Here is a 26308-nt window from a genome sequence, read left to right on the forward strand (position 1 = left end):
CCTCAACCTCCTGGATTTAAGTGAGTCTCCCACCTCAGCCTCCTGAATAGCTGGGACCACAGGTAGGCACCACCACACACAGCTAATCTTGTTTATTTTTTTGTAGAAACGACGTCTCACTATAATGCCCAGGCTGGTCTCAAACTCCTGGGCTCAAGTGATCCTCCTGCCTCAGCCTTCCAGGGTGTTGGAATTACAGGCATGAGTCACTGCCTGGCTGAAATTGTTTTTTAAATTCTAAATTGCAAAGATGAGAATAAAAGGAGACTTTGAAGCTGTCCTTACAGGATTAACAAAAATTCTGTGACTCACGCCTGTAATCCTAGCACTTTGGGAGGCTGAGGCAGGCGAATCGCTTGAGTCCAGGAGTTCAAGACCAGCCTGGGCGACACGGTGAAAACCCATCTCTACAAAAATATACAAAAATTAGCTGGGCATGGTGGCACACGCCTGTAGTTCCAGCTACTCAGGAGGCTAAGACGGGAGGATTGCTTGTGCCTGAGAGGAAGAGGCTGCAGTGAGCCGAGACTGTGCCATTGCACTGCAGCCTGGGCAACAGAAACAGTCCCTGTCTCAAAAAAATAAAATAAAATAAACACACACACACACACACACACCAAAAATAACCAAACAAACAAAAACTCTGGACAAAATGTATTTATAATTAAGCATGAATCAGGCTGCACTAATACTGAGCATTTGCATCCTGATTGTTCCTATGGATAGGATCTCTGACATTAGAATCATCATAAGGCTTTTAAGAATTTTTTAAAATGTTTTTCAGATCCTGAATGCCAGCCAAACAGCTGACATCAACCAGTTTGAAGACCTCCATAGAAGAATGAAATCAGCATGAGAACACAGTTTCTTCATCCCTGTCCCACGACTTCACCCTGCCATCTTCGGCCCACTCCCAAACTCTTAACATCTCTAGCCCCAAACGGTCGGGCCTGGTGGCTCACGCCTGTAATCACAGCACTTTGGGAGGCTAAGGTGGGCGGATCACAAGGTCAGGAGATCGAGACCATCCTGGCTAACACAGTGAAACCCCGTCTTTACTAAAAATACAAAAAATTAGCCAGCTGTGGTAGCATGTGCCAGTACTCCCGGGTGCGGTGGCTCACGCCTGTAATCCCAGCACTTTGAGAAACCGAGGCAGGCGGATCACAAGGTCAGGAGATTGAGATCATCCTGGCTAAGACAGTGAAACCCCGTCTCTACTACAAAATAGAAAAAATTAGCCGGGTGTGGTGGCGGGCACCTGTAGTCCCACTTACTCGGGAGGCTGAGCCAGGAGAATGATGTGAACCCTGGAGGCGGAGCTTGCAGTGAGCAGAGATTGTGCCACTGCACTCCAGCCTGGGGGACAGAGCAAGACTCCGACTAAAAAAAAAAAAAAAAAAAACAAACAAACAAAAAAACCCTCTAGCCCCAAACTTCTTGGGGAGATAGATTTGAGGTTTCCCCTTGTTGCCTTGTTCAGTGGCCCTATGATGAACCCTCTTTCTCTGCTGTAACATGGTGTCTCTACGAATTGACTTGTTGAGTGCATCGGGCAACAGACCTATTATGGTTGCAATTTGAGGTGTTTTCCCTGGAATCTATTCCCTGGGGTGACTTCTGGTACTTTATAATTAACAGTAAGTGGAATAAAATATTTAATCCAGGAGATCTGTGATGAGATTTATTATGTAGGAAGGATGCCAACCAAATTTGGAACTCTCGTCCATATTCTGAAAAATCCAAAGACTCCCGCATCTTGAATATGGAGAAAGAGAAAAAAAAAAAAATGAAGACTAGAACTGCATGAATTTCCATTTCTAGAACTATTAGGGGGACAACATAAAAATCTTGCAGCCAGACGTGGTGGCTCACGCCTATAATCCCAGCACTTTGGGAAGCCAAGGTGGGGAGATCACTTGAGGTCAGGAGTTGGAGACCAGCTTGGCCAATGTGGGCATGGTGGGCATGGTGGGTGCCTGTAATCCCAGCTACTCAGGAGGCTGAGGCAGGAGAATCGCTTGGACCTGGGAGGTGGAGGTTGCAGTGAGCCGAGATCACACCTCTGCACCCCAGCCTGGGCAACAGAGTGAGACTCCATCTCAAAAAAAAAACAAAAAACAAAAAACTTCCTGCTACAAACTTCTTTAAATGCTGGATAAAACACAACAAACATCCCTTTAATTGTGTAGCTAAGCCCCTGAGAAAGCAAGAGAAATCTCCGAAGGCCAAAATCAAAGCTGAGACTGGAAACTAGAAAGAGAGAAGGGCTAAGGCTGCCGCTGCAGCAGCTTGGCTGTGGGTATTAGCCTCCATCTAGGGCATCAGGGCACTTGGGTTTTCATGACCACAAGGGGACAGTAGAGTAGGCATAGAGTTGGAACTGAGACCCCCCCTGCTTGTAGCTAAAAACTTTGAATGGTTATGCCCCTAGGGAAGGGAAGAACTAAAAAACATCCACTCACTAACACAGGGAAATGACAAGGAAGCTTGTCTGTTTCAGCTTAGACTTTAGATAGGGATAAAAAAAAAAGTCACATCTGATAATTTCACACTATGGCTTGCCCTCACATGAGTTTGGGGCTCAGTTTATTCCACTTCCGTGATTCGCACATCTTCAAGCTATGACATTAATATAGAATGTGGAGCTGAGAATGGTGGTGTGCACTTGTAATCCCAGCTATACAAGAGGCTCAGGCAGGAGGATCATTTGAGCCTAGGAGTTTGAGATGAGCCACCAGCAGCCTGGGCAACATAGGAAATTTCTGTCTCAAACAAAACAAAACAAAACAAAACAAAAAAACAGGACTCTGGCAGAAGCAAACACACACACACACACACACACACACACACACACACACGTTTCTGAAAAACATACCTTCAACTCAGGTTGCACAGAGGCTGTCCTGGTAAAAGCCTGCTGAAGCTGAAGATGAAATTACAATAGAAGTTTAGTATTCACACTAAGTTCCAAGCAGAATACATTTTTTTTTTTTCGAGATGGAGTCTCACTCTGTCGCCCAGGCTGGAGTGCAGTGGTGCGATCTCCACTCACTGCAACCTCCGCCTCCTGGGCTCAAGTGATTCTCCTGCCTCGGACTCCCGAGTAGCTGGGATTACAGGTGCCCGCCACTATGCCTGTCTAATTTTTTATATTTAGTAGAGACGGGGTTTCACCATGTTGGCCAGGCTGGTCTCAAACTCCTGACCTCAAGTAATCTACCTGCTTTGGCCTCCCAAAGTGTTGGGATTACAGGCGAGAGCCATTGCACCCGGCCCATAATAAATAAAATTAACTCTACACCTTGACATGTTGTAGAAAATTTCAAAACACCAAAAAGTATGAGCTAGAGAACAATTTACCTACAAAGGCTGACAAGAAAAGCAACAATAAAACCCAAAAGCTAATGGAGTAATATCTTCAAAGTGCTGAGAAAAAATAACTGCCATCCTAGTTTACCTATCATGGTGGAGAAACAGTGAAGTATAGACATTTCAAGCATACGAGAGAGCTCGCCATCAAGACAGCCTCACTGTAGCGACTACTCACAGAGGTATATTCAGAAGAAGGACACTGAACTCAGGAGAGAGCAACACTCAAGAAACAATGATGACCAAAGAAATCAGGAAACACCTGGGCAAATTCAACAAGTGTTAATTGTAGAAAAGAACAATAAAAACAACGTAACAAGAAAAAGCGAGAGTAAACTATGGAACAATATGGAAGTGAGGGGGAATAATCCAAGTGAAGTCACTCTACAGTCTAGTATGGTTTCACAGAGGAGGAAAGCTATGGCAATGATGATTAACTTACACATCGTCAAGTTACATGTGCTTACTTAAAAATTTAACAGTAACCACAAAAGTAATAGAAATTCAGTGAATGGCTTCTAAACCAGAAGAGAGGAAAATGGATGGTGGTTTCAGAGAGGAGAAAAAGAATTTTACCAGGATAGTTTGGAAGGAATTTTCCATACCCAGAATGGTCAGTGCACCTGGAGAAGTCCGGGCTGTGAAGAGGGGAAACTTATTCTTAAATGACAATGAGTCCAGAATGGGTCTTCCAAGAGACCAGTCAATGGAATTCCAGGAAAGTCAAGAAGCCTGAGTAGGGACACAAACGTCTGAGCGCAGGAGTTAAGCATGGGATGAATGAACACTTAGTGGCCAAGGTTGTCCAGGAAAGCTGTTTCTCCAAGCTGTTTGCAGTCCATTCAATTAGCATTTGAAATGTATGTGCTATCTACTATTTTTTATTACACTTCAAAAGTAGCATTTAATTCTGATTTTAAAATAATATATATCAAATGTAGAACATTCTAGAAATTCAGAGAATATAAAGAATAATTCAACTTCTTAATGTAATTATATGGTTAGAGCATCTCTACTATATTTTAAGTGTTACACCAACTCAGCAATATGTCCTGAAAACTACCTGCTGTGGAACTTTGCATTCAAATGCAGTGAGAGAGGAAATTCCTGCAGTAACTCCACCTTATCCCAGGAGGTGCCTCCCAACCTCCATTGTGAGTAGAAAAGCAGAAAAACAAAGGGTCATAATTCAGAGGACGAGTTTAGCCATCTCAGTAAAATCTGAGGGTTTTGAACTGGAAATCAAGTTCACAAATGCAGAGAGCCTTTCCACATCCTAATCGCACAAGGAAAATAAAAATAATGTAAAAAAAAGTAAATAAAAACATTACATTGTTCATGCAGTCTTCTCTTAGTGTGTATTCTCTTAAATACAGTATTCCACTTTCATACTGATTTTTCCGCCTATTATAGTTAAACAACAGTTCTATGCTAGGTCATTTGTGGTCCATTTACCACTTGATTTGTTTAGTTTTCTTATGAGACATTTTGCTACCTACAGAAGTGATTATCAATGCTATCCTAACCTCCCTAAGCCGCAATGTCCTCATTGTGTTATAGAGATGATTGTACCTAGTGCATTGAGTTACTTGAAATATAAATAAACTTATTTTATATATATAACCTGGCATTTAATTAATACAAATGTCATCCTTCTTCTGGTAATCTAGAGATGGTTGGCAAGCTGAATCCAGGCAGTATAGGTTTTGCTGGATTCACAGGGTTTTTTTGTTTGTTTGTTTAATTTAATATTTATTTATTTTGAGACAGAGTTGTGCTCTGTCGCCCAGGCTGGAATGCAATGGCACAATCTCAGCTCACTGCAACCTCCACCTCCTGGATTGAAGAGATTCTTCTGCCTCAGTCTCCTGAGTAGCTGGGATTATAGGAGCCTGCCACCACACCCAGTTAATTTTTGTATTTTTTAGTAGAGACAGGGTTTCACCATATTGGCCAGGCTGGACTCGAACTCCTGACTTCATGATCCTCCTGCCTCGGCCTTCCAAACTGCTGGGATTACAGGCGTGAGCCACTGTGCCCAGCCGACTAATTTTATTTAACTCCACAAGTGCTAACTGCCAGGTTTTGTTTTTTGTTTTGTTTTGTTTTGTTTTTTTTGAGACAGTCTCACTCTGTCGTCCAGGCTGGAGTGCAATGGTGCTATCTCGGCTAACTGCAACCTCCGCCTCCTGGGTTCAAGCGATTCTCCTGCCTCAGCCTCCCAAGTAGCTGGGATTACAGGCACGCACCACCACACCCGGTCAATTTTTTATATTTTTAGTAGAGATGTGGTTTCACCATGTTGGCCAGGCTGGTCTCGAATTCCCGACCTCAAGTGATCCATTCTCCTCAGCCTCCCAGTGTTGGGATTACAGGCGTGAGCCACCACGCCTGGCAGGTTTTTCTTTTAAATTGAGTTATTTGCTAAATTAACAATCAGGAGATGCCACACAAAAATCCCTATATCCAAAGTCACTTAAAATTTTTGGAGATCATGTCGCCCACATTCCCATCTGTCAACGGCTGTCCCTTTCTAATGGAATTTACACTCCTAGTTGGTCCCTGTCTCTGTGCTTTCATACTAGGCCACCCTCATTTACTGTGTCCTATACCTGGCCCTTGTAGGCATATGACTTTGACACTAATCTTGTATTTCCTGTCCTGGATTATTGCCTAAAATAATCACTCAAAACTCAATGTTTATGGCAAAACAGTCTTATTTAAGTACACATAAGTTATAAAATGTCAAAAACTAAAGTCCCCTACTGTGTGTTACATTTCATTTTATCTAGTTACTTAAGGTTACAATATCAAATATTTTAACCTTTAATATTAATAATTAACCCATGAATTATACAAGTTGTAACTGATTTGCCGTTATTCTAAATTTTATTTCTAGATGCTGCTGCCTGTTTCCTATTAGTGACAACCCACCTCCTAATCACGTCCTGCTTCAAACAAGGTAACATCACAGGACAGCCTCCGAAACAATAACTGTTTGAATATCCTTAATCTTCGGCAACTTCAATAACTCCCCAAAATATATGTAATCAGAGAATTAACTTTTACAACTTTTGGTTATTGTTTGCTTGAACCATAAAGCAGAGCTCTTTCTGGGTGTTTGGTTCTGAGGCATTTTAGTTAGTTTTTAATTTTTTATTATTACAACTCTAATTTTCTCACACAATTACCTACTTCTAATAGGTTTCATTTAAAAAGGCATGTAACTGATGCCTAATTTTATACTGCTGGCCTATTTGCTTTGTTTTAGCCAGAGTTTGGCAGACTTTGTAGACAAAATGAAACGTTGCTCTAAAACTTTTAACACTTAAATAATGATAATACACTCGATTTTTGCTCGGCCGAAAATCTTCCCACTAATGCTCTAATGCAATTGATTGGTGGAAAACAATATACACAGTTTTTTTTCTCAAAGGGATTTGGAAGTCACTCAAAATTAATTCCCCACTGATGAGCAGAGAAGAATCTCTCAAGAAGAATTCCTCAAAAGCATGTGGAAAATTTTCATGACCTCTGCAGAGTATAAGACAGTATTTAAAAAGTCACTGGGGGCCAGGCATGGTGGCTCACACCTGTAATCCTGGCAATTTGGGAGGCCAAGGCAGGCGGATCACTTGAGGTCACAAGTTCGAGACCAGCCTGGCCAACATGGTGAAACCCCATCTCTACTAAAAAAATTAGCTGGGCACAGTGGTGGGCACCTGTAATCTCAGCTACTCAGGAGGTTGAGGCAGGAGAATCGCTTGAACCTGGGAGGCGAAGGTTGCAGTGAACCGAGATTATGGCACTGTGCTCCAGCCTGGGTAACAGAGCAAGACTGTATCTGAAAAAATAAATAAATAAAAAGTAATTGAATATTATTGAACTTACTTTGAAACAGACTATGTACCCATAATCTAGAAAACTACATTTTCTGAGTCAGTCATTAAAAATTTCAAAGGCTGTTTTTGTACTGCCTCTCAAAATTTTTATTTTGCTCTTCTTTATTTTTCAGTTCTGTCTTCTTCAACTTCTCTTTTTCTTTTCCCTTTTTTGAGACAGAGTTTCTCTCTGATGCCGAGGCTGGAGTGCAGTGGCACAATCTTGGCTCACTGCAACCTCCACCTCCCAGGCTTAAGCAGTTCTCCTGCCTCGGCCTCCCCAGTAGCTGAGATTACAGGCACCCGCCACCACACCCGGCTAAGTTTTGTATTTTTAGTAAGACAGGGTTTGACCATGTTGGCCAGGCTGGTCTCGAACTCCTGACCTCAGGTGATCTGCCCACCTCAAGCCTTCTGAAGTCCTGGGATTACAGACATGAGCCACTGCACCCAGGCCCTTTCTCCTGCTTTTCTCATGCAGGTTACCTGCTTTGCCCCTAAAGCATTTAAGTTTCCAGCCTCTGAAACAGTAACAACCTGAGATGCTGTAGACAGGAATGTATCAGCTTAGTGATTCAGGGACTTCTATGCAATAGGGAGACTGTTTCAGATCCTACCCCACCTGGAAACGAAAAATTTCTGTGAAAATTCATGTCAACCGCCGGGGCATGGTGGCTCACACCTGTAATCCCAGCACTTTGGGAGGCCGAGGTGGGTAGATCACCTGAGGTCAGGAGTTCAAGACCAGCCTGGCTAACATGCTGAAACCCTGTCTCCACTAAAAATACAAAAATTAGCCGGGTGCGGTGGCGCATGCCTGTAATCCCAACTACTCGGGAGGCTGAGGCAGGAGAATTACTTGAACCTGGGAGGCGGAGGTTGCAGCGAGCTGAGATCATGCCACTGCACTCCAACCTGGGCGACAGAGCGAGACTCTGCCTCAAAAAAAAAAAAAAAAAGAAAATTCGTGGCAACCTCCTCACAGGTATAACATAGAGAGCTGTAACTGGAGAGCTACAGGTCAGCACAGTAAGGAAAGCTCACCCACCACGATAGGCACCTTTCCACTGAGTGCACAAAGTGAAAGACCCCACTGCGCAAGCCTGGGACAAGAGGGGTTTAGAGCTTTTGAAAAGCATTTCATGATTCTCTATTTTACGGGAAAAGCTCTCTTTCCAGAGGCAATCAAGATGGATAGTTTGCCTGTTAATCAAAAGACTTGCTTACAGCATGGAGTTTTTGGGGAAAAAAAAATAAAAGACACATAGATATACCAGATACATTTTATTTTAACTCAAAACATAAAAGCATGTATAACATATAAACACCAGTCTTTAAATGTAGAGCGAAATCTTTTCTTTTAGCATGGATCAATAGGTTGCAATTATGAGCTGTCTTTCCTGCGTAAGCCAGACCCATGATGCCCTTGATAAGGCAATCAGATGGCAGGCATTCCTCTTACTCAGACTTTTTGTTCTATTCAGGCCATCAGCTGATTGGATGAGACTCACCCATACTGGGGAGGGTAATCGGCTTTACCCAGTCTACCAATTCAAATGTAAATTTCAACCAGAAACATCCTCACAGATACACCCAGGATGATGTTTGATCAAATATCTAAATACCCTATGTCCAAGTCAACTGGCACATAAAGTTAATCATCACAGTTACTAATTAAAAACAGAGATTCCTACGTCGAATTCAAAGAAAGATGTTTACATAAAAGACGCATTTAAAACAGAAAGAGAAGTTAGAAATAGAAAGATAAAAACAGATACATACCAGGCAATCATAAGAAGTTAAGTGGCCGGGTGCAGTGGCTCACGCCTGTAATCCCCGCAGTTTGGGAGGCTGAGGCGGGCAGATCACGAGGTCAGGAGATGGAGACCATCCTGGCTAAGACGGTGAAACCCCACCTCTACTGAAAAATACAAAAAATTAGCCGGACGTGGTGGCAGGCACCTGTAGTCCCAGCTACTCAGGAGGCTGAGGCAGGAGAATGGCTTGAACCCGGGAGGCGGAGCTTGCAGTGAGCCGAGATCGTGCCACTGCACTCCAGCCTGGGCGACAGAGTGAGACTCCATCTCAAAAAAAAAAAAATAACATTAAAAATAAATTAAAAGAAAGCCAAGGGAGCCATTTTTTTTTCTTTCAGACAGAGTCTCACTCTGTTGCCCAGGCTGCTGCGATCTTGGCACACTGCAACCTCTGCCTCCTGGGTTCAAGTGATTCTCCTGCCTCAGTCCCACAAGTAGCTAGGATTACAAGCGTCCGCCCCCAAACCTGGCTAATTTTTTTGTATTTTTAGTAGAGACAAGGTTTCACCATGTTGGCCAGGCTGGTCTCAAGCTCCTGACCTCAAGTGATCCACCCACTTCAGCCTCCCAGTGTGTTGGGATTACAGGCGTGAGCCACTACGCCTGGCCTGGGAGCAATCTTAGTATCTGACAAAATGGAATTTAAGTAAAAAATAGCATAAGAGTTAGTACAGGATAGTCTATGTTAATAAATACAAGATGGTATAACCACCATGTACATATAAACAATAAATCAGCTTCAAATACATATTAAATGAAGAATGATAGAAATAGATGAATTAACAATTATAGTTGGATATTTTATTTTATTTTATTTATTTATTTTTTTTTTTTATTTATTTTTTTTTTTTTGAGACGGAGTCTTGCTTTGTCGCCCAGGCTGGAGTGCAGTGGCGCGATCTCGGCTCACTGCAAGCTCCACCTCCCGGGTTCACGCCATTCTCCTGCCTCAGCCTCCCGAGTAGCTGGGACTACAGGCGCCCACTACCACGCCCGGCTAATTTTTTTTTGTATTTTTAGTAGAGACGGGGTTTCACCGTGTTAGCCAGGATGGTCTCGATCTCCTGACCTCGTGATCCGCCCGCCTCGGCCTCCCAAAGTGCTGGAATTACAGGCGTGAGCCACCGCGCCCGGCCTTATTTTATTTTTTAAGAGACAGGGTCTCACTATGTTGCCCAGGCTGAAATGTAGTGGGCTGGTCACAGGTGTGATCATAGCTCACTGCAGCCTTGAACTCCTGGGCTCAAGCAATCCTCCAGCCTCAGCTTCTCAAATAGCTGAGACTACAAGTACATGCCTTTTTTTTTTTTTTTTTTTTTTAATTGTAGTAATGGAGGTGTCCCTATGTTCCCCAGGCTCATCTTGAAATCCTGGGCTGAATGATCCTCCCACCTCAGCCTCCCAGAGTGTTGGGATTATAGGTGTGAACTACTGAGCATGAGCTACTACTGGGCCTGGCCTGAAAAATGTAATTAATAAGCTTGAGCTGCTTGAAAAAAAAATAAAAAGGTGAATAAGATCTTTAACACAATTTCATTTGTGTAGATTAAAAATAAGTTTACAAAGAATAATGATGCCTGTTTTATTTGGATGCATACAAATAGATAAATTAAAAAAATGAGAGGCTTTGCATGAATCCATAATTACAGAAATAATAACTCAGGTCTTAAAAAATAATGATAGAGGCTGGGAGCAGTGGCTCACACCTGTAATCCCAACACTTTGGGAGGCTGAGGCGGGCGGATCACCTGAGGTTGGGAGTTTGAGACCAGCCTGACCAACATGAAGAAACCCCATCTCTACTAAAAATACAAAAATTAGCCAGGCGTGGTGGTGCATTCCTGTAATCCCAGCTACTAGGGAGACTGAGGCAGGAGAATCGCATGAACCCAGGAGGCGGAGGTTGCAGTGAGCCAAGATCATCATTGCACTCCAGCCTGGGCAACAAGAGTGAAATTCCGTCTCAAAAGATAAATAGGCCAGGCGCGGTGGCTCATGCCTGTAATCCCAGCACTTTGGGAGGCAGAGGTGGGTCAATCACCTGAGGTCGGGAGTTCAAGACCAGCCTGACCGACATGAAGAAACCCATCTCTACTAAAAATACAAAAATTAGCCAGGCGTGGTGGTGCATTCCTGTAATCCCAGCTACTTGTGAGGCTGAGGCAGGAGAATCACAAAAACTCCATCTCAAAAAAAAAAAAAAAGATAATAAATAAATAAATAAATAAATAAATAAATAAATAAAATAATGACAGCAACACTTCCCTGTCCATAACTCTTCTTATCCCCTTCCAAAAGAGATATTCCTCTGTATGAAGAGTAAATCTCAAATAATGTTAAACATGAGTTGAGGCTGGGCACAGTAGCTTACGCCTGTAATACCACAGTATTTTGGGAGACTGAGGCAGACGGGTTGCTTGAGGCCAGGAGTTTGAGATCAGTCTGGGCGACATAGTGAGACGCTGTCTCTACAAAAAAATTAGCTGGGCATAGCGGTGCGCACCTGTAGTTCCAGCTGCTCGGGAGGCTGAGGCAGGAGAATCATTTGAGCTTGGGAGTTTGAGACTGCAGTGAGCCGTGATTGTGCCACTGCACTCCAGCCTGGGTGACAGAGAGTAAGACCCTGTTTCTAAAAATTAAAAAAAAAAAAAAATGAGCCTTCTGTTCAAGATAGTGAGCTGATGAGAGAGGTCATCCACATTTCTGGAGACAGAAAGCAGAAAATGGAGTGGTAGCTGACAAAGCACAGTGCTGGAAACTGTATTGTGAATATTTCAGGTGTGGCCTTCAACTGAGGAAGGGGCTGATTTCCCTGTGGCAACTCAGAGACATCCAAGACTCAAAGACCCAAAAATGGCAAGTATAACAGAGGGCAGATGTGAAGTGTGAAACAGACTCCTGAAAACAGGAGTCTGCCTGTGGAGCAGTCGCCTTTCCTTCCCCTGCTCACAGAATGTCAGGCTGCCTAGTGTTTACCCTTGAGGCTAAAATAAATAAGAAGATCCTTTTCTAAGAAAATTGACCAGCCTGTCTGGAGAGAACTAGATGACAGTGTAGGAACTGTGCATTTTAGTATTTTGGGGTCTCAAAGCAAGTTGGCTGATTCCCAACTACTCCTCTGAGATCAAAGCCTTCCTTTCCACAAGCTCATCCACATAGTCAAGCTCCCAATAAACAAGCTTTCCTATTGCCTAATTTTTAACATCAATGAGCAGCCCAGGATCACTAGACAGTCAAGAAAAGGCTGCAGCAAGAAAGAGAAGAACCAAGTTAAACAGAGAAATTGGCCCTAGAAGAGACAGATGATTCAGAGAACATTGGATAACTTAAAAATAATACCCTGTTATATATTCAGAAACAGTTGGGAAATAAAAATCCACCCTAAAAACTAGAAAAATGTAACAATGCTTGAATCAGAGAACAAGAGATAAATTTAGGGAATTTAATTTTTATTTATTTTTGAGATGGAGTCTCGCTGTGTCACCCAAGCTGAAGTGCAGTGGTGCCATCTCGGCTCACTACAACCTCCACTGCCCGGGTTCAAGTGATTCCCCTGCCTCAGCCTCTCAAGTAGCTGGGATTACAGGTGCCCACCACCATGCCTGTCTAATTTTTTATATTTAGTAGAGACAAGTTTTGACCATGTTGGCCAGGCTGGTCTTGAACTCCTGACCTCAAGTGATCCACCCGCCTTGGCTTTAAATGATTGTTAAATTTTAAGAATTTAATAGAAGGCTTGGGAGGTAAAGTTGAAGAAATCTCTCAGAAAGTAGAACAAATAAACAGAGGAAGGAAATGTGAGAGTACAGTAATGAAGTCTTTATCTCATTAATTAGAATTACAGAAAAGAGAACAGAAACAAAGGGGTAGGGGTAGAAATAAAGTCATGGAGGAGAATTGATTTTTGCCAACTCCTTGTATCCAGAGACAACCTAAGGTTGCAACTAATAAATATAATTGCAAATTAAATATTTGTTAATAGTTTTCTTTATATTAATGAGTAAGACAAAAATGAAACAACCAAGAGGTATGTCTGAACTTAACTCATTAGTCAATGATGTGAGCAACTTCTTTGCTGAATTGGATAATAGTTTTCAAGTACTGGAAAAATGTGTCCTCACCTTTTGGTGCTATTTACAATGTAACAGCTATCGATGTGACATACTTTTTTTTTTTCTGAGACAGACTTGTGCTCTTGTTGCCCAGGCTGGAGTGCAATGGTGCGTTCCTGGCTCACTGCAACCTCCATCTCCCAGGTTCAAGTGATTATCCTGCATCAGCCTCCCAAGTAGCTGGGATAACAGGTGCCTGCCACCACGCCTGGCTAATTTGTGCATTTTTAGTAGAGCGGGGTTTCACCATGTTGGCCAGGCCATCTCGGCCTCCCGAAGTGCTGGGATTACAGGCATGAACCACCGTGCCTGGCCTGATGTGACATACTTTCAAGTTTAATCTGCATTATTAACATTTTCTCCACTACTTTCCTAAGTTTAGAAGATCAAGGAAACAATAACTCAAGCCCTGGCTTGTAGCATTTGTCAATTTCTATGGTGCAAATACTCCCACCATGGCCAATTTCAGACGACCAACATGACATTACTGAATACAAAGGTGGGAAGAGATATGCAGTAACACACAAACACACACCTGTATATGTTATATATTATCATCATGTAGATACAAGACATATAAATAACCTCAATCTAGTATATATATATATATACACTCAATATAGTAGTTCATATAGTAAAATAATCAGGAAGTTTTGAATTTTTTTTAGCATACTTCAATTGTAGGTTTATATACTTTAATTTTTCTTGGGGTTTTTTTTGTTGTTGTTGTTTTTGTTGTCGTTTGCTTGTGAGACACGGTCTCACTCTGTTGCCCAGGCTGGAGTGCAGTGGCATGATCACAGGTCACTGCAGACTCAACCTCCTGGGCTCAAGTGATCCTTCCACCTCAGCCTCCCAAGTAAGTGGGGATACAGGTGCATGCCACCATATCCAGCTAATTAAAAATTTTTTTTATTTTAAATGAGATAGGGTCTCTCTATGTTGCTCAGGCTGGTCTTGAACTTCTGGGCTCAAGCAGTTCTCTTGCCTCAGCTTCCCAAAGTGTTGGGATTACAGGCATGAGCCACAGCACCTCACCTTATACTTTAATTTTTAATGATGCAATGTTTAACAACCAGTTCATACATCTCTGAAAATTAAAACAATCGGCTCTCAGAGCTGGTTTGCAGAGACTCTAACCACCATTGGAACAAATCCATGCAAAAAGCCCAAGGTGAGACAGACCATTGCCAATACCCTAGAGGGCCCCTTGATGCCCCCTTCCCAGTCATGGCCACCCTCATGGGCCACCACTATCCTGACTTTGCGGGGTGTCCTACTGAGGTAAAAATATTTTATTCAGGAACATTTTAAATACAGTTTGAATGTTTATAATGTTCTTAAATACCATAGCAACAAATAAAAACAAACTATAATAAGCAATGAATACTTACAATTTATTACCAACTGTATCTAAATTATATTTCTGTTGCTTTTAATTCTATTTTTGAGAATGTCTTATTTCTTTTATGATTTAGTTTCTTTTTTCTATTTTTGTCATCTTTTTATAAAAGATTCTTTTATTCATCAGTCTATGTTTAAGATAGCTGCTTTTCACTTTGGTTGCCATATACATGCACTATCGGTCACACTAATTGCACAACCTCTGTGCAACAAATGAATGCCCAGGCCCAGAGGGTCATTGAGACTCTATAGGGCAAGGAAGACCACCTAGCTTTGAGCTCTTCCTCAGAACCTGGGAACATATGACCTAGTGGACATCACTGTGTTCCTAGTCCTCACCTACATGCACATTTTAGAAAGAGGAGTCATTAACAGATCACAGTGGCCATTTACACTGTCACATTTCCATTCACTGCAGCCTCAACCTCCTGGGCTCAGGTGACTCTCCCACCTCAGCCACCCACGTAGCTGGGACTACAGGCAAATGCCACCACAGCCGGCTAAGTTTTTTGTATTTTTTGTAGACATGGGGTTTCGCCACGTTGCCCAGGCTGGTCTTGAACTTGTGGGCTCAAGCAATCTGCCTGCCTCAGGCTCCCAAAGTGCTGGGATTACAGGCGTGAGCCTCCACATCCAACTGTCCTCCATTTTTCTATAAGCTGTAACACATTATCAATTTTATTGACTTTGAGCCCTTGATTTGCATGAGAAGTAGTTTGTGCAGTCTCCAGTGCACAAACTACTGGTCAGGAGTTCTTTGAAAGTTCTTTACTCTGCATGGAGTACCTCAATTGCTCATGAAACCATTCTCTGGGTCCCTATGATGTCCCTGTCACTTATTTGCACATTCATGGCAACTATTACACTTGATATTTTGCTACTAGGCTTTGCATCCTTTCCAGTTCCTTTTGTAATCTTGTCATTTTTTTCTCTGAAGCCATTGTCAAATGTACTTGTAAACATACTTTAAAATCTTACTTGGCCAGGCGTGGTGGTTCACACCGGTAATCCCAGCACTTTGGGAGGCCAAGGCAGAAAGATAGCTTGAGCCCAGGAGTTCAGGACCAACCTGGGCAACAATGTGACCCTATACCTACAAAAAATTTAAAAATTAGCCAGATATGGTGGCTTGTGCCTGTAGTTCCAGCTACTCGAGAGGCTGATGTGGGAGGATCACTTGAGCCTGGGAGATGGAGGCTGCAGTAAGCCATGATCGTACCATTGCACTTCAGCCTGGGTGACAGAGTGAGACTCTATCTGAAAAAATAAATAAAATAAAATCTTACTGGTTATTAACCTCAAAGGAGAACACCATTGCCCACTTTTCTTTTCTTTCTTTCTTTTCTTTTTTTTTTTTTGAGACAGAGTCTCACTCTGTCGCCCAGGCTGGAGTGCAGTAGTGTGATCTCGGCTCACTGCAACCTCTGCCTCCTGGGTTCAAGCAATTCTTTGCCTCAGCCTCCTGAGCAGCTGGGACTACAGGTGCCAACCACCATGCCCGGCTAATTTTTTATATTTTTAGTAGAGATGGGGTTTCACCACCTTGGCTAGGCTGGTCTTGAACTCCTGACCTTGTGATTCACCCGCCTCGGCCTCCCAAAGTGCTGAGATTACAAGCATGAGCCACCTCGCCTGGCCCCACTGCCCCCTTTTCTCAACTATAGGATAATAAAGTACTTAAGCTTTTAGAAAAATCTTATATGCTAAAAACCAAGCTTATGCCTAAGTGGTTATTTGGTTTCTGAAAGGACTGTATGGTGTCAACGTAGGGAGGGGCATGAGCTAGTGGTAGAGATTGGGGAGGCATTGCCATGGGCCTGCTCTGCATCCCAGAAGCATACCAATAATTATACCTCTCAAACAAGCTATGCAAATTGTAAAATATAAGTCACGGTACTCTTTGCTTTGAGAAAACATAAAAATATCCCATTTTTCATCTAGACAAAATTTTAAAACAAAGAAAAACTAGGGACATTACTGAGCATCTCACCTAAAATGATAGTGAACCTGGCATTGTTCTACAGTTGGTGTTTTGCCTGCTCCCCATGTGGTCTCATTTGTTTTTGTCAACAACTGCACAGTTTTGCAAGGCTTGGTGCACACAGTTTTTTGCTATTGTTCCCTTTAATGTCTGCTTTTTCAACTGTTGTCGGTTATGTATACCTATGTGAGTTTTGTTTGTTTGGAACTGTCACTATTTTAAAACATTGTCAAAACAAAAGTCTTTTATTATCTTTTACAAAATGTGCTAATATTTCATTGTAAATCGAGGAATGACACCAATGATCGTAACGTGCAGTGAAGAGCTTTATCATTATTAATAATTAATCACATTTCATCTATTGGCCAGATAATGATTCAGCTTCCACTAGAATGATTCAGCTTCCACTTGGGAAGCTATAGAAAGCTTGAAGTTCGGCTGGGCGCAGTGGCTGACGCCTGTAATCCCAGCACTTTGGGAGGCCGAGGTGGGCGGATCACGAGGTCAGGAGATTGAGACCATCCTGGCTAACACGATGAAACCCCGTCTCTACTAAAAATACAAAAAATTAGCCGGGTGTGGTGGCGGGCGCCTGCAGTCCCAGCTACTCGGGAGACCGAGGCAGGAGAATGGCGTGAACCCAGGAGGCGGAGCTTGCAGTGAGGCGAGATTGCACCACTGCACTCCAGCCTGGGCAACAGAGCGAGACTCCGTCTCAAAAAAAAAAAAAAAAAAAAAAGCTTGAGGTTCATAAAATTATGTGATAAGCAGTATCAATGCAAACTTACCTGCAAATTACAAAGCATCTTAGGTAAATTGCAAAGCTTTAAGGATACAATTTTGGTGGGATATGGACTTCAAAGAATGCAATATTCTGTTACTTATTGTTCTCTCCCACTTAAAAAAAAATCAGTCGTGAAGAACTTCTGATGGAAAATTGCTTTGACAATTTTTAGGAAGCATTGACAAGTTTCAGAAAGCATGAAACAGTTGAAGTTTATTTTAAAACATTGCAACTTGAGAGTACACATTTATTTATTTATTTATTTATTGAGACGGAGTCTTGCTCTGTTGCCAGGCTGGAGTAGAGTGGCACGATCTCGGCTCACTGCAACCTCCGCCTCCCGGGTTCAAGTGATTCTCCTGCCTCAGCCTCCCGAATAGCTAGGACTACAGGCTAGCGCCACTATGCCTAGCTAATTTTTGTATTTTTAGTAGAGACAGGGTTTCACCATGTTGGCCAGGTTGGTCTCAATCTCTTGACCTCGTGATCCACCTGCCTCGGCCTTTCAAAATGCTGGGATTACAGGCGTGAGTCACTATGCCCGGCCTGATATTTGTGGTAAAACTTCTGCTAATAGATTACCTTCACTCATTCTAGACAAGTTGAAAAGATAAGACATTCTTAGGTGAAAATATTTCACTTTTCTTGGAAAACAGCACTTTTTGTTTTTTAAACAGGGTCTCTCTTTCTCTTTTGCCCAGGCTGGAGTGCAGTGGCGCAATCTTGGCTCACTACACCCTCAGCCTTCTGGGCTCAAGAGATCCTCCCTCCTCAGCCTCTCGAGTAGCTGGGACTACAGGTGCACACGACCACTGCTGGCTAATTTAAAAATTTTTTTTTAGAGACAGGTTTTCACTGTGTTGCCCAGGCTGGTCTGGAACTCCTGGGCTCAAGTGATCCACCCACCTCAGCCTCCCAAAGTGCTGGGATTACAAGTGTGAGCCACTGTGGCCAGCCAGCACTTGCTTTTAAGAGTTCATTTCATCTGATAATAAAAATTATTTTTTGGTGTCCATGAATTGATTTCTATAAATATAGAAATTCACAATCATTGAAATGATAAAAACAGGATAGTTGCAGGACATCATAAATAAGATTATTTTCCTCGGCTTATTCAATGCTGCATTATAGGACTGATAGTACAAAGAAAAAACTTGGTTTATGCAAGATGACCACAGAAAATATCAACGACTACTTTTTTTTAAGAGGTCACAAGATGTTTTCTTATTACGTAATCTAATCGATACTGGACATCAATGCTACGAGATAGGTTGGGCAAGCATTTAGCATCCTTCATTATTTCCTTTTCCTTTTAGTTGATACATAATAACTGTACAAATTTATGGGTTCAGAGTGATATTGCAATACATGTATATAATGTGTAACAATCAAATCAGGGTAATTAGTATGTAGATCACCTCAAATATTTATCATTTCTTTGTGTTGGGAATATTCAAAATCTCTTCTAGGTTTTTGAACATATACACGAAATTATTGTTAACCAGCCAGGCGTGGTGGTGCGTGCCATAGTTCCAGCTACTCGGGAAGCTGAGGCAGAAGACTAGCTTCAGCCCAAGAGTTGCTGGGCAACACAGACCGTCTCCCTTTAAAGAAAAAAAAATTATGCCGGGCGTGGTGGCGGGCGCCTGTAGTCCCAGCTACTCAGGAGTCTGAGGCAGGAGAACGGCGTGAACCCGGGAGGCGGAGCTTGCAGTGAGCTGAGATCGTGCCACTGTACTCCAGCCTGGGTGACAGAGCAAGACTCTGTCTCAAAAAAAAAAAAAAGAAAGAAAGAAAGAAAGAAAAAGAAAAAAAAAATTGGCAGGTGTAGTAGTTCATGCCTGTAATCCCAGTATTTTGGGAGGCTGAGGCCGGTGTATGGCTTGAGCTCAGGAGTTCGAGACCAGCCTGGACAACATGGCAAAACCCCATCTCTACAAAAAATACAGACACACAAAAAATTAGCTGGGCATATCTGTGAGTGCCTGTAGTCCCAGCACTCAGGAGGCTGAGGCAAGAGGATCACTTGAGCCCAGGAGGTTTGTGCTGCAGTGAGCCATGATCACGCCACTGCACTCCATCCTAGGTGACAGAACGAGACCCTGTCTCAAATAAAATAAAATAATTTTTTTAAATTTAAATTATTGGAGGTCTCTACTTGCAGGGCAATGTGAGAGCAGAGTACTATCGGTGGCAGTGGGAGCACTTAGAAAGTTCCTTCCACTCTTTGACAAAGTATTGGTTGAAAGAAGTGTCACCGAAGCTGTAACCAAAGGGGGCATTATGCTTCCAGAAAAAATCTCAAGGAAAGGTATGGCAGTAGCTGTTGGATCAGGCTCTAAAGCAAAGGGCAAAGAAATTCAACCAGTTAGTGTGAAAGTTGAAGATAAAGTTTTCCCGCAATATGAAGGCACGAAAGTAGTTCTAGATGACAAGGATTATTTTTTTTCCTTCCTTCCTTGCTTCCTTCCTTCCTTGCTTGCTTCCTTCCTTCCTCTTTTCCTCTTTCTTTTTCCTTTCTTCTCTTTTCTCTTTTCTTCTCTTCTCTCTTCCTTCCTTCCTTCCTTCCATTTGACAGGGTCTCACTGCGTCACCCAGGCAGGAAGGAGTGCAGTGGCACAATCACAGCTCACTGCAGCCCTCAACCTCCTAGGCTCAAGCAATCCTCCCACCTCAGCCTCTCGAATACCTGGAACTACAGGTGCACATCACCACACCCAGCAAATTTTTGTATTTTTTGTAGAGATGGGGTTTCACCATGTTGTCCGGGCTGGTCTTCAACTCCTGGGCTCAAGCCACCCCCTTGGCTTCCCAAAGTGCTGGGATTACAGGTATCAGCCATCATGCTGGGCCCTGTCAAGAATTATTTCTTATTCAGAGATGGTGACATTCTTGGAAAATATGTAGATTGAAATAAATCACTCTTGAAATGCATCAACATGAAGCTGCCATTCCGCTGAAGTTCTGAAACCTTTCATCATGTAAGTAGTTTCCATGTCTGTCTTTTATAATAAACTAATGATAGCTAAAGTGAATAAATAAAATAAATTATTGTTAACCATACTCATCCTACAGTGCTATAGATCACTATAACTTATTCCTTTTCTCTATCTGGAATTTTGTACTTGTTACCCAATCTCTCCCTACCTTACCTTCTCCTTTACCCTTCCCATCCTCTAATAACAACAGTTCTGCTCTCTGTTTCTATGGGCTCATTTTTTTTTTTTTTTTTTAGCTCCCACATAGGAGTGAGAACACATGGTATTTATCTTTCTGTGCCTGACTTATTTCACTTAACATAGTGTCCTCCAGCCTCATCCATGTTGTTGCAAATGACAGAATTTCATTCTTTTTTTTTGAGATGATGGAGTCACGTTCTGTTGCCCAGGCTGGAGTGCAGTGGTGCGATCTCTGCTCACTGCAACCTCTGCCTCCTGGGTTCAAGCAATTCTCCTGCCTCAGCCTCCTGAGTAGCTGAGATTACAGGCACGCGCCACCACGCCTGGCTAATTTTTGTATTTTTAGTAGAGACAGGGTTTCATCATGTTGGTCAGGCTGGTCTCCAACTCCTGACCACGTGATCCACCCACCTTGGCCTCCCAAAGTGCTGGGATTACAGGCATGAAGCACCACGCCAGGCCGAATTTCATTCTTTTTTATGGCTGAATAGTATTCTATTGTGTATATATACCACATTTTCTTTATCCATTTATCTGTTAATGGACATTTTTAGGTGGATTCCATATCTTGGCTATTGTGATAATGCTGCAATAAACATGGGGGTGGGCAGCGCAGATATCTCTTCAATAAACTGATTTCCTTTCCTCAAAGTCTACTTTTTTTTTGTTTTTGTTTTTTGTTTTTTTTAGACAGGGTATTGCTCTGTTGCCTAGGCTGGAGTGCAGTGGTGTGATCTCAGCTCACTGCAGCCTTGACCTCCTGGGCTTAAGGGGTTGTTCTGCCTTAGCCTCCTGAATAGCTGGGACCACAGGTATGTACCAACACATGTGGTTAATTTTTGTATTTTTAGTAGAGACCGGGTTTTATCATGTTGCCCAGGCTAGTCTTGAATTCCTGGGCTCAAGCTATCCACCCACCTCGGTCTCCCAAAGTCCTGGGATTACAGGCATGAGCCACCACACCTGGCCAAGACACTCTTTGAAAGTAGTCTTTTGCCAGGCATAGTGGCTCACACCTGAAATCCCAGCACTTCAGGAGGCCAAGGTGGGCAGATCACTTGAAGTCAGAAGTTCGAGACCAGCCTGACCAACATGGTGAAACCCTGTCTCTACTAAAAATACAAAAATTAGATGGGCATTGTGGCGTGTACCTGTAATCCCAGCTACTTGGGAGGCTGAGGCAGGAGAATCGCTTAAACGTGAGAGGCAGAGGTTTCAGTGAGCCAATATCATGCCACTGCGCTCCAGCCTGGGGGACAGAGTGAGACTCTGTCTCAAAAAAAAAAAAAAAAAAGGAAAAAAAAAAAAAAGAGAGTGTCTTATTGATGATGAAGACATGGCCAAGACTAGCTCTCCAGGGTTATATAATTATTTGCTGGAAATCAGAGTCAATATGAATAAGGCACAAAATTATGCCCAAGATACTGCTGCTAACATGAGTGAAAAGTTAACAGAGTGTTGTAGTCAAGTGTATGTAAGAAAAGTCAAGACTGTTATTCTATGTGGTCTTGTCACACTCATCCTCTAAATTAGTCATATGAGGTCTAGAAGGAAATGAAAGAACATTACAATTTTCTAGTTTTAATTTTTTATATTCTACTTCTCCTGTACCTGTGAAGATACTGACAGTATAAAATAGTTTATAAGCCTGGGCAATCTGTTGAAACCCCATCTCTACAAAACCTTAAAAATAATTAGCTGGGGTGGTGGTGCGCACCTGTAGTCCCAGATACTCAGGAGGCTGAGGCAGGATAGCTTGAGCCTGGAAGGTGGAGGTTGCAGTCAGCTGAGATCGCACCACTGCACTCCAGCCTGGGCAGCAGAGAAAGACTCTGTCTCAAAAAATAGAATAGAATAGAATAGAATAGAATAGAATAGAATAGAATAGAATAGAATAGAATAGAATAGAATAGAATAGGTTTATAAAATGTAGTTGAAAGTGTAACATGCTAGAAGATGTGTAATTCTTTCTAAACCTATAGAATTGGTCATCATAGTTCATTATATAGTTCACTACTGTGGGGAACTTCTAGAGATTATTCAAAGACTCCCAAGCTTTTGCAATTAGCTCTTTAATTACACAGGTAACTAGTGAATTGAGCAGTTTGCTGGAATAGATTTTCAAATTTTACTTTCTGCTTGCTTAAATTGTCTTTATCACATGAAAAGTAAGTATGTGGTTTGATAATACACAATTGTTACTGTTGCTACTTAAAGATTTCTAAAATAGTTTACCATTGATTAAAATGAAATAAAGTATACTCTATTATTTTGAATAAAAATGTCTGCCTTTGCTTTTGTTGGGTCTAGCTTAATTTTAAAAATGTTGAAAAAAAAGAAGGTACACTATGACTAAATTTTCATGCCCTGTGATCTTTCATTGCTAATGCAATTGGATACCAGCTCTCGGTGCTTCTAATGAGGGAAGATTGTGCCAATGAGCACCTGACTCCAACAAAGCTGAAGAAACAGCTGACATCTCCATATCCTGAAATATATCTCAGACAGTGTGGATTCATGAGAAGGATCCTGTCTGGGGAAGACTAGAATCTTGTCAAATGGATTCATCCCCAAATCAAGAACCTTATTTGGAAGCATCTTATAAGATTTTTTTTTTTTTTTTTTTTTTTTTTTTTTTGAGAAGAGTTTTGCTCTTGTCACTCAGGCTGGAGTGCAGTGGCATGATCTTGGCTCAGTGCAACCTCCACCTCCGGGGTTCAAGCAATTCTCCTGCCTCAGCCTCCTGAGCAGCTGGGATTACAGGCGCATGCCACCACGCCCCGCTAATTTTGTATTTTTAGTAGAGACCAGGTTTTGCCATGTTGGCCAGGCTAGTCTCAAACTCCTGACCTCAGGTGATCTACCCACCTCGGCCTCCCAAAGTGCTGGGTTACAGGCATGAGCCACTGTGCCCGGCCGCATCTTATAAGATGTCTTATCCCATTACCAAGCCAAACAATCTCTGTGTGATTGGAGAGATGTTGGTGAAGGCACATGTCTTGAAATTGGTCTCTTTGAGGGCTTGAAGCTGAGGTGGCAGAATATTTCCACTGGTGTCACCCACTCCAAAATGTGTAATATTCCTTTCTTATACTTTATATGTATAATATCTCTTATGTTTTAAAGCAGATCTTTGAATAATTGAAAGTGATACTCTTTCTCTGCAGCACGGAAAAGAACAAAACTACAAACATTTGTTTGTGGCTTTCTGGGTCTTGTGCATTATTTGCATACTGACCAATGCCCTCTAAATAAAAACAAAAATGAAAACAAAAACCATATTTCGTGAGACCATTTTGGAAAATATAGATACTACTAACCTCTTCAAAACTGTGAAAAGCCTTCGCCAAGTACACATTGATGGAAAGAAAACTCCGGCTCCGGTCCTAGGAGGGACCCCTTTGAGGTGTGGCAGCCCATCCAGTCATACTGCCTTTTATTTTTTTATTTTTATTTTATTTATTTATTTTTTGAGACAAAGCCTAGCTCCGTCACCCAGGCTGGAGTGTAGTGGCGTGATCTCAGCTCACTGCAACCTCTGCCTCCCAGGTTCAAGTGATTCTCCTGCCTCAGCCTCCCGAGTAGCTGGGATTACAGGCATGTGCCACCATGCCCGGCTAATTTTTTTTTGTATTTTTATTAGAGACAGAGTTTCACCATGTTGGCCAGGCTGGTCTTGAACTACTGGCCTCAAGTGATCCACCTGCCTCAGCCTTTCAAAGTGCTGGGATTACAGGTGTGAGCCACTGTGCCTGACCCCACACTGCTTTTTAGAGGAAAGCAGCTCTGCATGTTGGCCGGCATGCATTGGTGTCAAAGACCCTGTCAACAGCCTCAACCACATTGTCTACTGCTGTGGATATCTTCAACTTCCTGCAAGCCAGATCCTCGAATCACCATCTTTTCAAGAGGGTTTGTCAAATAATAGTAGCACAATATCATCAACTAGAGTAAGACACGGTGATGAAGTCCTTATTGAACTTGAAGAGAAGCTCGTGTGTGTACTTAAGAAAAAAAAAGAAATGCCAGTTTTCCAAACAATTCTACTGGGAGGAATTCACTTACTGCTTGGTTTGTTAGGCAGATAGTTTGGTTGTACTGAAAGAAGAAAATCTTCCAGTTCAGGTCCTGGAATCACAAACATATGTCTGGTGCAGAAACAAAAACAAAAACAGAACTACAAGCTCTTTTGGCTAACCCTACATACTTGGAAGAATAACTTGGAAGGACAAAGCTTCAGACTTTTCATCACTGAAGCAGATTCTTCTGCAGGCTGGAATTGAGTGTGACAAAGACACTTTTCTCGATTTCTCTGCAGTCAGGAAACTGTGGTAACCGGAAAACCCTCAGAATACTTTGGAGTGTTACTTCTGTTTCAACAATCTTCAAGTGGAAAGTGAATCCCTAATCCCTTCCCTGTTGACAAAGACAGCAGTAATGAGGCCAGTACTGCCAAAAATGACTTCATTGACTTGAGAACAAAGGAAATGAAATAACAGGAATTGAACTCAAAGAGTTGTAGAGGATCCTGGTGTTCTAATTTTTTTTTTTTTTTTTTTTTTTTGAGATGGAGTCTCGCTCTGTCACCCAGGCTGGAGTGCAGTGGCGCAATCTTGGCTCACTGCAAGCTCCGCCTCCCGGGTTCACGCCATTCTCCTGCCTCAGCCTCCCGAGTAGCTAGGATTACAGATGTCTGACACCACGCCCAGCTAATTTTTATATTTTTAGTAGAGACAGGGTTTCACCATGTTGGCCAGGCTGGTCTCAAACTCCTGACCTCAGGTGATCTGCCCACCTCGGCCTCCCTAAGTGCCGGGATTACAGGCATGAGCCACCATGCCCAGCCAGGATTTAATGTTTCTAATTCTCCAATTTCCTTAGTTGTCTGTCGCCAGCAGCCTATCTCTGACACCACTTTTTATAACATTGTATTTCACTGACATATCACTTCCAACAAGGTAGACTTCAAGGCTCCTTCTATCTTGTGGTTCTGCTGCCTTTTAGAGCCTGGGAGAGCTCCACTGCACTGTTTGCATCTGGTGGCAGAGATGATTGCACCAGAGGTTTTAGGGACCAGGCCTGATATAGTTTGGATATTTATTCTCTCCAAATCTTATGTTGAAATTTGATCCTCAAGGTTGGAGTTGGGGCTTGGCAGGAAGTGTTTGGGTCATGGGGCAGATCTCTCATGAATAACTTGGTGCTCTCCTCGAGATAATGAGTGAGTCCTTGCTTTATTCGTTCACAGGAGATCTGGTTGTTAAAAGAGTCTGGGGCCAGGCATGGTGGCTCACAACTGTAATCCCAGCACTTTGGGAGGCCAAGGTGCAGAAGGATCAGAGCCCAGGAATTCCAGACTAGCCTAGGCAACATAGTGCGACACATCTCATATATATTATATGTGTTATATATATGTAGACCAGTTGCGGTCGCTTACGCCTATAATCCCAGCACTTTGGGAGGCCGAGGCGGGCAGATCACCTGAGGTCAGGAGTTTGAGACCAGCCTGGCCAACGGAGTGAAACCCTGTCTCTACTAAAAATACAAAAACTTAGCTGAGAGCGGTGACATGCGCCTGTAATCCCAGCTACAGGGATTGGGAGGCTGAGGCAGGAGAATTGCTTGAACCCGGGAGGCGGAGGTTTCAGTGAACCAAGATTGCACCACTGCACTCCAGCCATAATGACAGAGTGAGACTCTGTCTCAAAAAAAAAAAAAAAATATATATATATATATATGTAACCAGGTGTGGTGACATGCACCTGTAGACCCAACTAC

General features: G+C 42.6%; 2 protein-coding genes across 3 annotated transcripts in view; both read left to right on the forward strand.

Moving 5' to 3' along the window:
- The window catches only part of LOC129524177 (uncharacterized), a 110279-nt gene that overhangs the window by 21600 nt on the left and 62371 nt on the right, over positions 1-26308 (forward strand). The window contains exons 2-3 of one of the 2 annotated variants that reach the window (XR_010134835.1): positions 785-993; positions 6272-6345. The gene's annotated coding sequence lies outside the window, so the exon portion shown is untranslated. Of the gene's footprint in view, positions 1-784; positions 994-6271; positions 6346-26308 lie in introns of those variants that run through there. The other variant, XM_055348785.2, reaches the window with a different exon arrangement.
- LOC101133679 (10 kDa heat shock protein, mitochondrial-like) lies at positions 14341-20263 on the forward strand. Its single transcript, XM_063708897.1, has 3 exons — positions 14341-14356; positions 19516-19788; positions 20214-20263. Exons 1-3 carry the CDS (start codon positions 14341-14343, stop codon positions 20261-20263), a joined length of 339 nt encoding a protein of 112 aa, XP_063564967.1.

The sequence above is a fragment of the Gorilla gorilla genome, chromosome 7 (genome assembly GCF_029281585.2).
Source record: "Gorilla gorilla gorilla isolate KB3781 chromosome 7, NHGRI_mGorGor1-v2.1_pri, whole genome shotgun sequence".
In the NCBI taxonomy this organism is placed as follows: Eukaryota; Metazoa; Chordata; class Mammalia; order Primates; family Hominidae; genus Gorilla; species Gorilla gorilla.

Coding starts and splice junctions, on each gene's coding strand:
- LOC101133679 (XM_063708897.1), top strand. Junction 19,789..20,213: donor AGTAGTTCTAGATGACAAGG/ATTATTTTTTTT, acceptor GCCCTGTCAAGA/ATTATTTCTTATTCAGAGAT.